The sequence below is a fragment of the Solanum verrucosum genome, unplaced genomic scaffold, assembly GCF_900185275.1.
Source record: "Solanum verrucosum unplaced genomic scaffold, falcon-dt-bn FXZP01000278.1, whole genome shotgun sequence".
NCBI classification, from domain to species: Eukaryota; Viridiplantae; Streptophyta; class Magnoliopsida; order Solanales; family Solanaceae; genus Solanum; species Solanum verrucosum.
The window spans coordinates 2,641,454-2,654,985 of NW_026020332.1; the positions used below are offsets into that span (position 1 = coordinate 2,641,454).

At 36.6% G+C, this 13,532-nt stretch overlaps 3 protein-coding genes across 5 annotated transcripts in view; 2 read left to right on the forward strand and 1 right to left on the reverse strand.

Annotated features, from left to right (window-relative positions):
- Positions 1 to 467: 467 nt before the first annotated feature.
- Positions 468 to 9,480, forward strand: LOC125836530 (small RNA 2'-O-methyltransferase). 3 transcript variants are annotated; one of them, XM_049515702.1, is made up of 10 exons: positions 468 to 543; positions 1,376 to 1,689; positions 2,780 to 2,869; positions 3,330 to 3,787; positions 4,427 to 4,669; positions 5,027 to 5,943; positions 6,117 to 6,268; positions 6,345 to 6,461; positions 7,487 to 7,624; positions 8,999 to 9,480. In XM_049515702.1, the coding sequence occupies exons 2-10, from the start codon at positions 1,417 to 1,419 to the stop codon at positions 9,422 to 9,424; spliced, it is 2,814 nt and encodes a 937-aa protein (XP_049371659.1). In that variant the 5' UTR covers positions 468 to 543; positions 1,376 to 1,416; the 3' UTR covers positions 9,425 to 9,480. The 3 variants fall into 3 exon arrangements, with proteins under 3 accessions (XP_049371659.1, XP_049371661.1, XP_049371662.1); XM_049515704.1 differs by having other exon boundaries at positions 473 to 543; positions 1,371 to 1,689; XM_049515705.1 differs by lacking the exon at positions 468 to 543 and adding an exon at positions 588 to 676.
- The window catches only part of LOC125836542 (nuclear transcription factor Y subunit A-7-like), a 158,952-nt gene continuing 147,057 nt past the window's right edge, over positions 1,638 to 13,532 (forward strand). Inside the window, exon 1 of the mRNA XM_049515716.1 lies at positions 1,638 to 1,647. The gene's annotated coding sequence lies outside the window, so the exon portion shown is untranslated. The remainder of the gene's footprint in view (positions 1,648 to 13,532) is intronic.
- On the reverse strand, positions 9,700 to 13,050 carry LOC125836533 (protein NRT1/ PTR FAMILY 4.6-like). Its single transcript, XM_049515707.1, has 4 exons — positions 12,835 to 13,050; positions 10,974 to 11,399; positions 10,690 to 10,817; positions 9,700 to 10,608 (listed from the first exon to the last, which is right to left on the reverse strand). The coding sequence occupies exons 1-4, from the start codon at positions 13,048 to 13,050 to the stop codon at positions 9,702 to 9,704; spliced, it is 1,677 nt and encodes a 558-aa protein (XP_049371664.1). The 3' UTR covers positions 9,700 to 9,701.

The following is a 13,532-nucleotide window of genomic DNA, read 5'->3' on the forward strand; positions in this document are numbered from 1 at the left end:
TACGTGATTCGATTTGATAGGCTGCCCGTAGAAAGGAAAGAGTTTACCAATCGCATAACAATTCATTCTTGTGTGTAGCGTCGTGGACCCATATCTCCCGAACGAATTCAGAGGTTGTTTCTCTTAAGACGAAAACGTATGAGGTAATGCTTATTCTTCTCCTTCCCGATACTCATGAATAAGACAAGACTTTTCCTTATTTCCTATCAAAAACAAATAATTATTTTCTTAATAGGTCTGTAAATTTAAAAGTGAAAAAATAATTAGTAACAAAGGAATACTATTTTCTGTTCTTCTTTTTTCTCTATTGTATTTACACCATAGTCTATGAGTCCATCACATAAACCCAAAACCCCTAATAACTCCCATTATTATAATCTTTTCAAATTCCCAAAACCCCTCAACCTCCTTCTTCCTTTTCTTTCCCCACAACAATCTTTCCTTTATTTGTACCCCTTTACCCCCACCCCCTACCCCTTCTTCAAAATTCACAATTTATGCATGTCACTAATCACATTTGTGTATCTACCTGGCCAGTATTAGGTACTATCTTCTTCACCCTTTCTTGATTTTTTGTTATCATTGCTAGTAATAGCTACTATCTTTCTTGGTTTCGTGTTGATGGGTGTTTGATTCTCACTTTGTAACCCTTCCTCTACCCCCAATTAATTTAAAGGTACAATCTTTTTTCAGCCATTCTTGATTCTCTGTTACTATTTTGCCTATCTTGTAAAGTAAGTCTTGTGGCCCTTTTTTCCTTTTTGAGGGTATCTTTCAAAGATAACCACTCAACCCACAAGCATAACTTTTTGTTTGTTTGTTCGTTTTGCCGATTCTTGAATTCTTGTCATTTGAGTGAGGACCCAGAAACTGATTTTGTTTTGTAGTGGTGAAAGAATGATTGGTTAATGTGTTGTTATAGATGTAAACGGCACTTTAGAAGCAGAGTTTTCGTTAATCATATAAGATTCCTGCTATAAATGCAGTGTGTTTTGATACTGTGTGTATATGTATTCTATGGTTATTGCTTGGTTGTAGAAAGGGTATATGTATTCCATGGTTTTTTTTGTTTCTGATAATGTTGTGTGTGGTGGAATTAAAAAAAAGAATCTATTTTTGGACTCTGAACATGCTGTTGTCGAAAAGTTTAAACATGTTATGATTTCTCTAGAACCTGATTAGCTGTTGAATCAAGTATTATCACGTGGATGGAGATTGGTTACTTCTCCAGTTGCTGGCTTATTGTCAATGGAATGAGTATTCAAATCAAATTAGGGAATTGTTGGTATTTACTATTTTACTGTGTTCTTGGCGTTAATATGCTTTATATATGATGCACAATGGAAATTAGTTCTAAAACACTTTTTCAGTGTAGGAGTTGAATTGTTATAAGTATTCAATTCTCCTGGAAAAGCTATGGAAAATGGAAAAGGCCCAGCGAGTGGTCCAAAGAAATTACCTTTCACACCTAAGGCTATCATACACCAGAGATTTGGTACTAAAGCATGCTATAAGGTTGAGGAAGTTCAAGAGGCCGTACAAAATGGATGTCCTGGTTTAGTGATCCCTCAGAGAGGTCCTTGCCTCTTTCGCTGTTCTCTGCAACTTCCAGAATTTTCAGTAGTCTCTGAAGCCTTCAGAAGAAAGAAGGATGCTGAGCAATCTGCTGCTGAGAAGGCTATACAACAGGTTTTGTCTTACTCTCTGGTCTTGAGCTATTTAAATACTCCCTCCGTTTCACAAAGAATGACCTCCTTTCCATTTTAGTCAGTTTAAAAAAGAATGACTTCTTTCCTTTTTTGGTAACATTTTACTTTTTGTTTTCCACGTGACATGTTTAAGACCACAAGATTAAGGGCAACTTTGTACATTTGACATAACTTTAATTTAGGACCTCAAGATTCAAAAGTCTTCTTTAATTTCTTAAACTTCGTGCCAAGTCAAACCAGACTACTCTTTTTGAAACGGAGGGAGTATTTTACAGACATGAGTGACACTTTGCCATAGGAGGTGTGTTTTGGTGTTGTCAATGTCATGTGATGGCTAGTGCTAGAATACTGTGTGTTTTGGAGCATAGTCTGACATTAAGGGTGTCCTGTATTAAATGTGTTCTTTTAGTGACTTCATGCAATCTGTTTTTTTGTCGACAGTGGTGATGTTGAAGTTGATTGACACTCTTTCTTATTTCCTTTGCATTCCATAGAATTAGTTTCTTGGAGTATCTCCTTGGATCAGATAGTTTTAAATGCTGCCTTTATTGTTGACTACCACAATGGCCTCACTGTTTGGGGCTCTAGAATAGCCCAGTACAAAAGAAAAATAAATATTAGGACTCGGCTAAATTGGGTTTCAACTCAAGGAAACAACTTTTTACTTTCTCTTTTTCTGATAATTCTGGTTGTAGAATTCAACCAACTCTTTATCATAAATTCTTCATTTCACTTAAAGTTTATCTAAGCTAAGCATGCACTTATGATGAGTACTGCAAATGAAGTGAGCAGTTGATGATTTTTCTCTCTCAGCTTGTCTCATAGATATTCAAATGTCTATGAGAAGGTCATCACTAGCTCATGCTTGTCACATAGATATTCAAATGTCTATGAGAAGTTCATCATTAGCTCATGTTTGTTGCTTATCTGGAATTCTGCATGCTCTTGTGATCAGTTTTAACATATGAAGTGGACAAGTTCTGATTTTTTGTCTCAGCTTGAATCTTAGATTTTCAAATGTCAATGACAAGCTAATGCATTGACCACTCGTGGTTGTTGTTTATCTGCAGCTAGGTATCCAGCCTAAAGAAGATACTCTCACTGTGGAGCAAGCATGGGATGAATTGGTTGGTCGACTATCATATTTGTTTTCAATTGAGGTATGCAACTCTATTCGTGTAAAATATGGTGATGCAATTTTTTTTGGGGAATCACCTGAAATATTACCTAGTTTGACTAGCCATGGAGATCGAGTGAGAACTTTGACTTATATATACATGCTTATCGGCATAAGAAAGTATCTGATGAAATTATAGAAACTTCAGCTGGTTTCTAATAATCTACTATGATTTATTAGCATGGTTTCAACAAGGATAAATGACATGTTATGCATGCTAGAGTTTGTGAGATATCTAATGCTCATAAAGGTTTATTAATTTTTTTCTGTTGCATTTTCATTGAATAGGATTACTGACTTATTTGTGTGAGTAGGATTAAATGATGTGAACGGTTTGACTAATAGGATGTAGTTCATGAATGCAACTTTTCTGCAGCTAATGAACTACCTAACTGATGTTAATTTTACGGTTCATTTTTTTCATTTCCGGTTGTTGATGAAAGTTCCTGTCTGCAATTCACCCGCTTAGTGGTCACTTCAGAGCAGCGTTGGTGAGAGAAGGTCACCTCAATGGATTTATTCCTCTGGTAGCTATTGCCACGTTTGATGCAAAGATCAATAGCTTATGTAAATATATATCATCTGAAATGGAGTCAAGTCCCTTGTTGGTGATGTCACTTATTATTGAAGCTGCAAAGAGATTAGAAGATTCCCTCTTGTTCTCTGAAGAGAAGCTGTCATTGAAGAGGCTAGCTCCACACCCTCCTGAGATTATACAATCTTTACCAAAGAATGAACCTAATTTCCCAGAGAGCATTTCATTTGAAGCGATACGTGTTCCATCTTCAGCAGAGAAGACTGTGGAACCTGTGATACTTAATGCCTCTTCTGGCAATTATTACCTGGATGTTATTGCAAAGGAACTAGGGGTTGAGGATGCTTCTAAGGTTCTGATTTCAAGGTGAGAAAGAGTATACACAGAGCATTGGACTAGTACCTTGTTTGGCCAGTAGAATGTTGCAATACAGTCTGCTTGATTTATAGCAATCAGAAGTTGATTTTAATGCAGTATGGTAAGAAGTATATGAATGAGCTTCTATCCAGTGGCAGATGCAGCCTTTGTGCTGGGGGTCCAAATGAACCCAGTATTTTTGACAGAGTTTAAATATACATGTGAAAATCATTTACAGTTCAACCAGTATTAAATCTGACCCATAATTTCAAAAGTACAATGAGTTCAGTCTAAAAACCATGAAGGTTGAACTGATAAATTTTAAACCATGTATCGGACTATGCTTCTATCTAGAGTTTTCTAATAGATTGTATAGTTCCTTCTTCCATGCTGGTATGGTATATACTCTATGCATCTTGGAATTTATGTAGTTAAGCTTGACAACAATCTTGTATGACCAAAACTGAGAACATTCCCATAAAGTGGTTATATATGGGGGATTGGAATATTTTTGATGGTTGGTTCAACGTGAGCTGTAAGCTAGCTTTGCGGTTATGTAAGAAAAGGCTTGATTAAATAAGCAATTTTTTCCATTTGACTCGAGCATTTGCTATATCTTTCACGATGAACCCTTTTTTTCTGTTACAGGACTATTGGCAAAGCTTCCTCAGAAACAAGGTTGTACTTCTGTGCTCCAGAGTCGACAACAATTGGTTCATCATCAGAGCTATATATGAAACAAGCTAGTTCATTTAAAGGATATGTCAATACCATCGCGACTTACCTATCTGGTCAAGAAATATGTGGTGATGCAATTTTGGCGTCTGTAGGATACACTCGGAAATCTACTGATCTTTTTTATGAAGATTTATCCTTGCGTGCATATTACAGGTATGTCCGTAGCATCATTTTTGAGATTTTAGGCAGCAAAGACTGGTTGAATCAAAACTTTTGAATTGTGATGGCCGTTGTAGTAAGTTTCCTCCCTTTGATCTTGGTGTGGTGAGCCAAATAATGGAGACAGTGGATTTGCATGATGAGTTTAGGGTGGCCAACACTCACCTGAAGTCACAATGTTGTACTTCAGGAATTTCTGTTCTTTCTTATTTTTGTGTTTGCCTTTTGGCTTCTTTATTTATCCGTGATGCTCAGTTTCTATTGTTGATTTTGCATAATTATTTCTTTCTTCTTTTTTCATGCATAGTAGTGGGGCTTATTTTCTCTTTTCTCTTTTTTTTCCCTCTCAAGAATACTTGCCAACAAGATACCCAGTGGAATTTACAAGTTGTCAAGAGAAGCAATACTTGCTGCAGAACTTCCCACAGCTTTCACAACAAGGAGCAATTGGAGGGGTTCTTTTCCAAGAGATATTCTCTGTACATTTTGCTGCCAGCATCGATTATCTGAACCTGTCTTTTCAAGCGATTCCATTGAACCTCTGCCAGATTTACCTGGACGTAAAAGTTTGAGGGATACATCATCAGGTGAAAACAAAACTAATGAAGGGGTTCTTGCAGCTACTGCTGTAGCACAAGAAGGGTGTAATCTAGTCTACAGATGTACAGTGAAGATATACTCCAAGTGCCAGGAATTGATTCTACTGTGCTCACCAAAGGAATCTTATAAGAAACAGATTGATGCAATTCATAGTACTGCCTTAAAAGTTCTCTCATGGTTGGATAGATTTCTTGATAAAGTTGATATGTCTGTGGAAGAGATGACATCATCTGCAAAGGGATTTGATATTCTTATTTATCCTCAACAGCTTGTTAAGGAGTTCACATTATGTCAAACTTTGCCCAAATATCAGTGGGGCAGTGCAACACTAGCAGGAAGCTTCGTGTGTCCTAGCTACTCTAATGTACAGAATAACACACTTGAAGAAGAATTATCATCTGGAACGACTCCATCTAGTGGTTCTTTGGTGTGTGTGACTTACAAGATATATTTAGCCACGGAAAGGGAATGCATTATGGAACATCTTGAAGGGTCTGAAGAGTTTGAGTTTGAGATTGGCAGTGGAGCCGTATCTCCTGTTCTTGAAGCAGTTGTAACACAGATGTCCGTTGACCAGTCTGCATGTTTTACTATGGAATTGCCTGCCAAAGAGATTGTTCTAGCAGTGGCTCATGATTCTGCAAATATCATTTCATTATTGTCTTCAGGTAAAGTTAGGCATCTGTGTCATTTTATTCTGATTGGTTTTGCCCTATTTGTATTGGTTTCTAATATAGAACATGCTTTCCACTGATCACTTATCGTGTCCAAACCATTTAAAGTTTCTGATGTGTTCCTATAATCTAAAGTTCCCTCTCCTCTCTGGACTCTCTGGAGGCAGGTACTTGCTTAATGAAATGTGAAGTCACTTTGCTGCGTGTGACAGTACCCCTGGAGGATAGAATGGAACAGGCCTTATTCTCTCCCCCATTATCAAAACAACGCGTTGAATATGCGGTGCAGCACATTAGAGAATCTTGTGCTGCCTCTTTGGTATTAGCCTTTTCAAATGATTTTACAGTCTCTTTAGATATTTAAAGGGCTTGTTCTGATCTGTAGTCCATTGCAGGTTGATTTTGGATGTGGTTCTGGAAGTCTGCTGGAGTCTTTATTAGCTTATCAAACCTCTCTTGAGAAAATAGCAGGTGTTGATATTTCACAGAGAGCTCTTGCTCGTGCTGCAAAGGTCTGATGCATTCACAGCCCTTTGACACTGCTTTTTTGCTATCCTAATCTCTCTGTAACTGTCCTATAACTAATTCTTTTACTGCATTTCTTTTTCTTGGCAATGATAATCAGAGCTTGTGCATTTTCTATCTTAACCGTGTAGGTTTGAAACTGAACCTGTTATTCAAGTGAGAAAATTCAGGAACTGCAATGGTCATCTTCTGTCAATCCAATATTAAGATATTGTCTTGTGTCATCAACTAAATCCAATTTAGCCTATGATTTCAGTGTGACATTGTACCATTTGATAGTTAATGACATTATATTTGGATTGCCAAAGCTAGAAAGATGTTTCCTAGGCCAAAATGTCAAGGTCCTTTTACCTGTCAAAAGTATCTATATGACATATGTACACACTGAGGCACGTGTGTCTATTTCCATATTCTGGCGTTGGAAGCTCCGAAGTAGATAATATTCAATTTATGGTGGTATATGGTTATAGAGTCTGGGAAAATGGTTTCATGTAATGAATTGCATGGAAGTGAAAGAGATCTTTTTTCCTTTTTTTCTTTTTGGAGTGGCAAGCAACTTCATACCATCATCAATATAATATCATTGGTTGTTTTTAGACTATCAGAACCGTTAAACTAATGAGGTCAAAAATGTCAGCTCAAGATGCTAAGAAACTTCTGAAGATCTTAAAAAACTGCTCCAATTAACTTCTAAATTTTTTGCACTGATGGAGCATAGTTCTATACTTTAGTGTCTACCACATGCAGAATGTATATGATGTTGATAGCTTTTAGGACTTCCTCAGTTATCTCTCGAATTAGACTAGGTGGGAACTGACTTTTTGTAAGGTTCCTGGATATGGATACTGATACACTTTTTAGAACCTGATGTGACCCACTGCAACAATGTACGTGTGTTTTTGTTTATATAAAATGTTAATCATCAAAAGAAGGCCCATCACATGCATTCCCGGTGCCAAATTATTATTAGACTTTTATTTATGCTTTCACCTAAGATTATTCTTAATTCCAGATACTTCATTCAAAACTCAATGGAAATATAGAAGCTGAACAACCAATCAACAGTATCAAGTCTGCAATACTATATGATGGTTCGATTTTGACTTGTGATTCTCGGTTGTGTGGATATGATATTGCAACCTGCTTGGAGGTAATCAGTTTCTCTTCTATTGATTGTTACATAGCTTTTAAGATCTTTTATTGATTTTTTTTTTCTTTTAAAAAATCAACTTCCGGACATTTCGAGTTTCATGAAATATTTGTGTAAAAATGCTGATGAACTTAATATCCATCCCCAAAATGAAGTCTATGGCTGGTTATATGTACAGTATTTTTCATTGAAGCAACTGAGTTGATCGGTGAACTCTGTGATATGATCTGTCAATTTGATCCTGTAGATGGTTTAGTGTGTTAGATATCATGTACTCATGTATTAGTATTTGAGGTCAGAAGGTAGATATTCTGGAGCAGTAAACAATATGTGATCTGAAGTGTTTATTCAGAGAAAGCCGTTTTCTGAACCTTGCCATTATCTAAGTTGGAGACTGGTGTAAGTGGCATCTTCAAAACTTCTATGTATTTGATTTGTAGCAGAGAGCAGACTGATTTTTCTGCTTCCTTGACATATGAAACTGGCAGAGATATGTCACATTCATTTGCCTACCAGAAGAGTACAGAGCTTAGCACTCATTACGAGGGAGGAAGGGAGGGAGGGGAAATTAGAAACTGAGTTTTCATTATGGGTTGCTAGATCATAGTGCTGGCAGATTTCTTCACTATTTCTACTCCTATGTGATGACCTATATTGGAGCGGGTGGTTCTTATCGTTAAGATTGGTTCAATTTAATCCATTTTAGTTGCACTGTGAATAATGATGTGATGATATTTTCTAGTGGTTTATTAGTGTCTATCCACTTAAACACATAATCTCTAAGTTTGAAGAAATTAGTCTTGCTAGGGAGGTGAGTGATGCATCAATGATGCTTCCAACGTTCTTTATTGGCACTTATGTTGTCCCAATTAAGTGTGAAATTTGGTGCATTCTGCTTTGTATTTTTCCTTTCGTTACTTATTTCTCTTTATTTTTTGATGGATGGACCAATCTCCTCATGGTAAATAGACTTGGTTGTTATTTCAAAAATAAAATAAAATAAACTTGGTTGTTATTCTTTGCTTTCAGCTTTCGTGTAGCTAATATTTTGATGAATTTTATATGGTTTACACAAGATTATTTATTTTTGTTAGTCCAACATTTAATGTGTCTCTTTTCTTATTTGTGTTTATCTATGTTATATATGTATCTGATAGTCTATTGAACAGAGGTTTCCACTTCAAGTGGTCTTGCCTTTCCATATGTGTTTATATGATCCTAAGTTGTGCCATTTCATCAGCTTAAGTGGTTAAATGAAACTTTGCTTTTTCTGCAGTATATATTTTTGGATTCTGTCTTTTCTTTCTTCCATAGAATCTTTAAAGCATTAACACATTTTTGATCGTGAAAGCTGGGCATTTTGATCAACTATAGGTGATTGAACACATGGAGGAACATGACGCATGTTCGTTTGGGGATATTGTTCTCAGTTCATTTTGTCCACAGATTCTTATAGTCTCCACTCCCAATTATGAATACAATGTGATTCTCCAGAAATCTACTCCCCAATACCAGGACGATGACCCAGATGAGAAGAGCCAGCAGCAGTCATGCAAATTCCGCAATCACGATCACAAGTTCGAGTGGACTAGACAGCAATTCTGTCAATGGGCATCTGAGTTAGCTTTAAGGCATAATTATGATGTTGAGTTCAGTGGTGTTGGGGGAGAGCCTAACAAAGAACCAGGATTTGCCTCCCAAATTGCTGTTTTTAGAAGAAAAGATAGCAGTCCCGTGAATGCAGATTTTACTGAACACTATGATGTTATATGGGAATGGAGTAGTAGCAATAATTCATGATCTTAACTGTAGATGCTTTCAAACACTCTCATTTTTGCTACATTTTGGTTAGTGATGTGGACTCCAGAAGCTATAGAAATTCCCTTTTAGCTAGACTAGGTTTGCTTCACAATTTTCTTTTGCTTATACCAAGTGCCGACTGTTGTGGGAAATCATACTTTGTATTCCTTACCTAAATGTGCTTGAAATGTCTAGTTGCAAGATGCAAAATTATATTAATTGTTTAGAAAGGTACAATACTCCTTAACTCTTGACTTGAAAGTTTTATACTTGAACTTTAGTTTTGTTCCATTTTTCTTTCACCTTCACTTGTAGAGATGGTCTGTTGTGAGGTCATACTCATAGTTACAGACAAATCTGGTTGAAGAAGTTTCTGTTCATCGATAGGACCATCCTTTTTGTACTTGTACCAGTTGGCCCAAAAGACATAGTTACCAAAGTTGAGCAAGCTAAGGATCGCTAGGAACCAGTAGAAAAGCTCGATGTGGTTCTTGTTCATGTCTCTCCCTTGAAGCCATCCTTGCTTGTTTGAAGTGAGCTTTGAAGTGATTGAGTTGATGAGCTCGACAAAAGCTGAGCTCAAGTAGTAGCCAATGGAGAGTGACAGAAATGAGAAAGACGTGGAGAGAGATCTCATCCCAGCTGGAGCCTCGCTGTAGAAGAATTCCATCAGTCCAACGAGTGTGAACATGTCTGCTATCCCAAAGATTGCATAATGAAAGGAGAGCCAGAAGAGGCTGGCGAGATGGTTGTGGTTGTTGAACTCGTTCTTCCTCTTCACTTCCACGGCTCCTGCAATGGCCATGGAGATAGCTGAGAGGACGAGCCCAACCCCGACCCTCTGGAGGTGTGTTATGCCAGTTGGGTGGCCAGTGATCATCCTCATTACAGGAACAAAGAGGAACTCATAGATGGGAATGAGAACGGACATGAATACAAGAGGAATGACTGGAATCGAAGCAGCAGGTACATCAAACTTGCCAAGGCTAGGATCCATTAGAGCCCCTTGTTGTATTGAGATTGTTTGTAGCTGTGCCAAACATGTGTTCATGATGATAGTACTCAAGAGGATCGGCATCATCCTGGTAAGGATTTTCACTTCCTCCACCTGAGTAACAGTACACAGTCTCCATTTTCCTTGCTTTTTGGTGCCCTCTGTTCGAACTGCAGCTTTGTCTAGTACACTGTCCATGATTAACATGACAACATAAGATCAACATAAACATGAAAACCTTTTGATCTTGCATTGAACATTAAACACTTGCCTGAATTGTTGGGTATGTGGAAGGCGCTGTTCGGTTAAAGGAGAAACATTTCTGTCCTGTATCTCATATAGTTTATGCTTATCAGTTGGTAGTTGCACAGACCAATTTCGAGCTGCTGCTACCAACACCTGCACAAATGCAGCTTTGCTTGATTGAGACCTAGCATTAAGGGTGTCACAATGATATATGAGACGAATAGAGAAAAACTCATGATTGAACTGCGTGTCCAGTCAAACTATTGTCACATAAATTGAACAGAGAGAAAGTAATAGTATGTCCCTCACCTGTAAAACTCTAAGCAGGGGACTTTCACCAGGAACTCTCACTCTATAAAAAGGCTTCCCCATTGAAACAATACAGAGGCCAGCAAAACAGCAAACAATAGAGATAATGAACCCTTTATCCCATCCAACATTTGTACTGACCCAAACCACAATAGTAACTCCAATGGATGCTCCAATAGTTATGCTTAACAATAACCAGTTGAAGAAACTGGAAATGTTCTTGCTGCTCTTTTTCGGGTCGTCCTGTTCAAATTGATCGGCACCTAATGCCGGAATACAGCCCCGAATTCCGCCAGCTCCCAATGCCATTAAGTAAACTGAAGTGTATAGCAGCAGTGCTTTTCCGCCATGAACGCAAGTTGATTCTCCACAGGGCTGTGGTTGAAGTTTTTGGAAGTGGGATTGGAGTATCAATAGTAAGTATCCCTGTGAAATAACAAGGCGATTACTATTAAACTTTTCGTAGGCGTTTGACCATAAGATTTGGGAGCTTAGTTTCAAATCAACATTTGTTTATAAAAAAAAAGACCCATAATTTAAAATTTTGCAAAAATAGACTCATGCTCGATGTGAAGAGATTGATTATTCGTGACCAGAGGCGGACCTAGAGGTTGTTGAGGGGCTTCACCCGAACCCCCTCGGCAAAAAATTACATTGTATATTTAAGGTATTTTTAAGAATTTTTATCTCTATATATTTGATTTTGAACCTCTTAAATGTAATATTAGAGATTGACTTAGTGGGTGAGGGGTTCAAAACTCACATTGAGCTTCCAAGATCAAATTTTAGGCACTACTCTTTCTTTTTGGAACCCCCTTAGTGGAAATCTTGGATTTGCCACTGTTCATGATTGTATTATATGGGAGAATTCGTGATTTATTAATTTGGCGCATTAGGATATCTCGATGGCCGATACTTTATTTATGAACTATGAATTTGTTCATTAGGTAAAATTTTATAAGAGTTGGGAAGTTTTGATGGTTTTCATGTTTATAAAGAAAAATTTCAGTGTCGGAGTTAGAATTTTTCACTAAGGAGGTTAAATCGAAAGAAGTAGACACACAAACTAGCCGAAGGAAGTTTAACATTTACGTATAAACATAAAATAGTATAATTTTCCATTGAAGGGGGTTTGGATAAACCTTGGTCATAAGTGGGCTTCGCCGCTCAAAAAAATACAACTTCACAAATCTAAATTACATATTCAAACAAAATTTCAACTTCAAATCATGTCTGAACGATCCTTAATGTCTCTAGATTTGCATCCCATGCAACTAACCAGAGGCGTATCCAAGATTTCGGCTAGATGGGTGCACGATTACGAAAAAATATATTTTAAATATAAATTTGATCAATTTGACTTTTAGTTTGTATATGAACCAATAAATTTTAAAAATTATAGGTTCAAAATGTATAATACTACTAGTTTTAAATTTTAATATACACATTTGATTTAATTATATAAAAAATTTACAATGTTAAATTTTTTAGGGATTTTCAATGTAACACACTTGAAAATTTTGAAAGATTAAAGGAAAAAAACAAAAGTAAAATTAGCTGAAACGTCAAAAGTGTAACCGATAACCACTTGGAAAGGTGTTACTCACAGAGACAAGATAGATATAAGATTTAAATTTATATCCTTACTTAGAAAGGTGCACCCAATCATCCTCGCATTATTATATAATATACTTTGAACATGGGTTCACACATCTATATTTAAATATTTTTTAAAAAATATAACACTACTACACATGATCTAGAGAGAGGAGCATGGGTTCACGTGAACCCACGGCACCCCCTCTAGATACGCCTCTGAACTAATATACTACAAAATATACTGATGAAAATGTAATTTTACCAATAATTGCAAGATGCCAAAGAGCAAGGTAGTGTTGAGACGAGTCATATATGCATCTGAAATGAAGCCTCCCAAAATAGTGAGCAAGAAAGCAGTACCCAAAAAGTTTGTTGTATTAGTTGCTGCACCAGCTAAATCAAAATGCATAACTGATGCAAAATATACAACAAAACTCATCATATTTGCCACAAATCCTATGTTATCCAACAACATCATTCCTGCAAAATCACATCAAATTAAGTGTGTTATCGTAGAAAATATTTTCTAGTGTTTAATTTCCGAAGGTAAAATTATGTACCAAATATGAAGAAAGTGGGGGTAAAGCCTCCTTGTCGACGATTCTTCATAGGGATATAAGCGGTTTCTGTTACACTTTCATCCGATCCCTACAAAAAAAAACACATTTTCAACTTTATCAGAGTTGTATTTTACTAAACTAATATTATCTGAGTCTTCTTTTTTCTTAAAACAAGACTTACCATTGTGAAGACTGATTAGCACTCAGTTGATCGATAGATTATGCAAGATGTACTAAATAATGTAGTAGTTTAGAGAGGTTGTAAAATATGTCTATTATATATAGTAATAATAACTATAAAGAGTGAAAATGTATCTTTTTAATTGAGCTTGGGGTGGAGCTAGATAGAGTCTAGGGGTTAGGGTGGATAGAAAATTTATATTATTATTTATATATGATT

Coding starts and splice junctions, on each gene's coding strand:
- LOC125836530 (XM_049515702.1), top strand. CDS start 1,417: ATGGAAAATGGAAAAGGCCCAGCGAGTGGTCCAAAGAAATTACCTTTC. Junction 1,690..2,779: donor CTGAGAAGGCTATACAACAG/GTTTTGTCTTAC, acceptor GTTTATCTGCAG/CTAGGTATCCAGCCTAAAGA. Junction 3,788..4,426: donor TCTAAGGTTCTGATTTCAAG/GTGAGAAAGAGT, acceptor TTTCTGTTACAG/GACTATTGGCAAAGCTTCCT.
- LOC125836533 (XM_049515707.1), bottom strand. CDS start 13,050: ATGATGTTGTTGGATAACATAGGATTTGTGGCAAATATGATGAGTTTT. Junction 11,400..12,834: donor TTGGCATCTTGCAATTATTG/GTAAAATTACAT, acceptor GTTATTTCACAG/GGATACTTACTATTGATACT. Junction 10,609..10,689: donor CCACATACCCAACAATTCAG/GCAAGTGTTTAA, acceptor AATCATGGACAG/TGTACTAGACAAAGCTGCAG.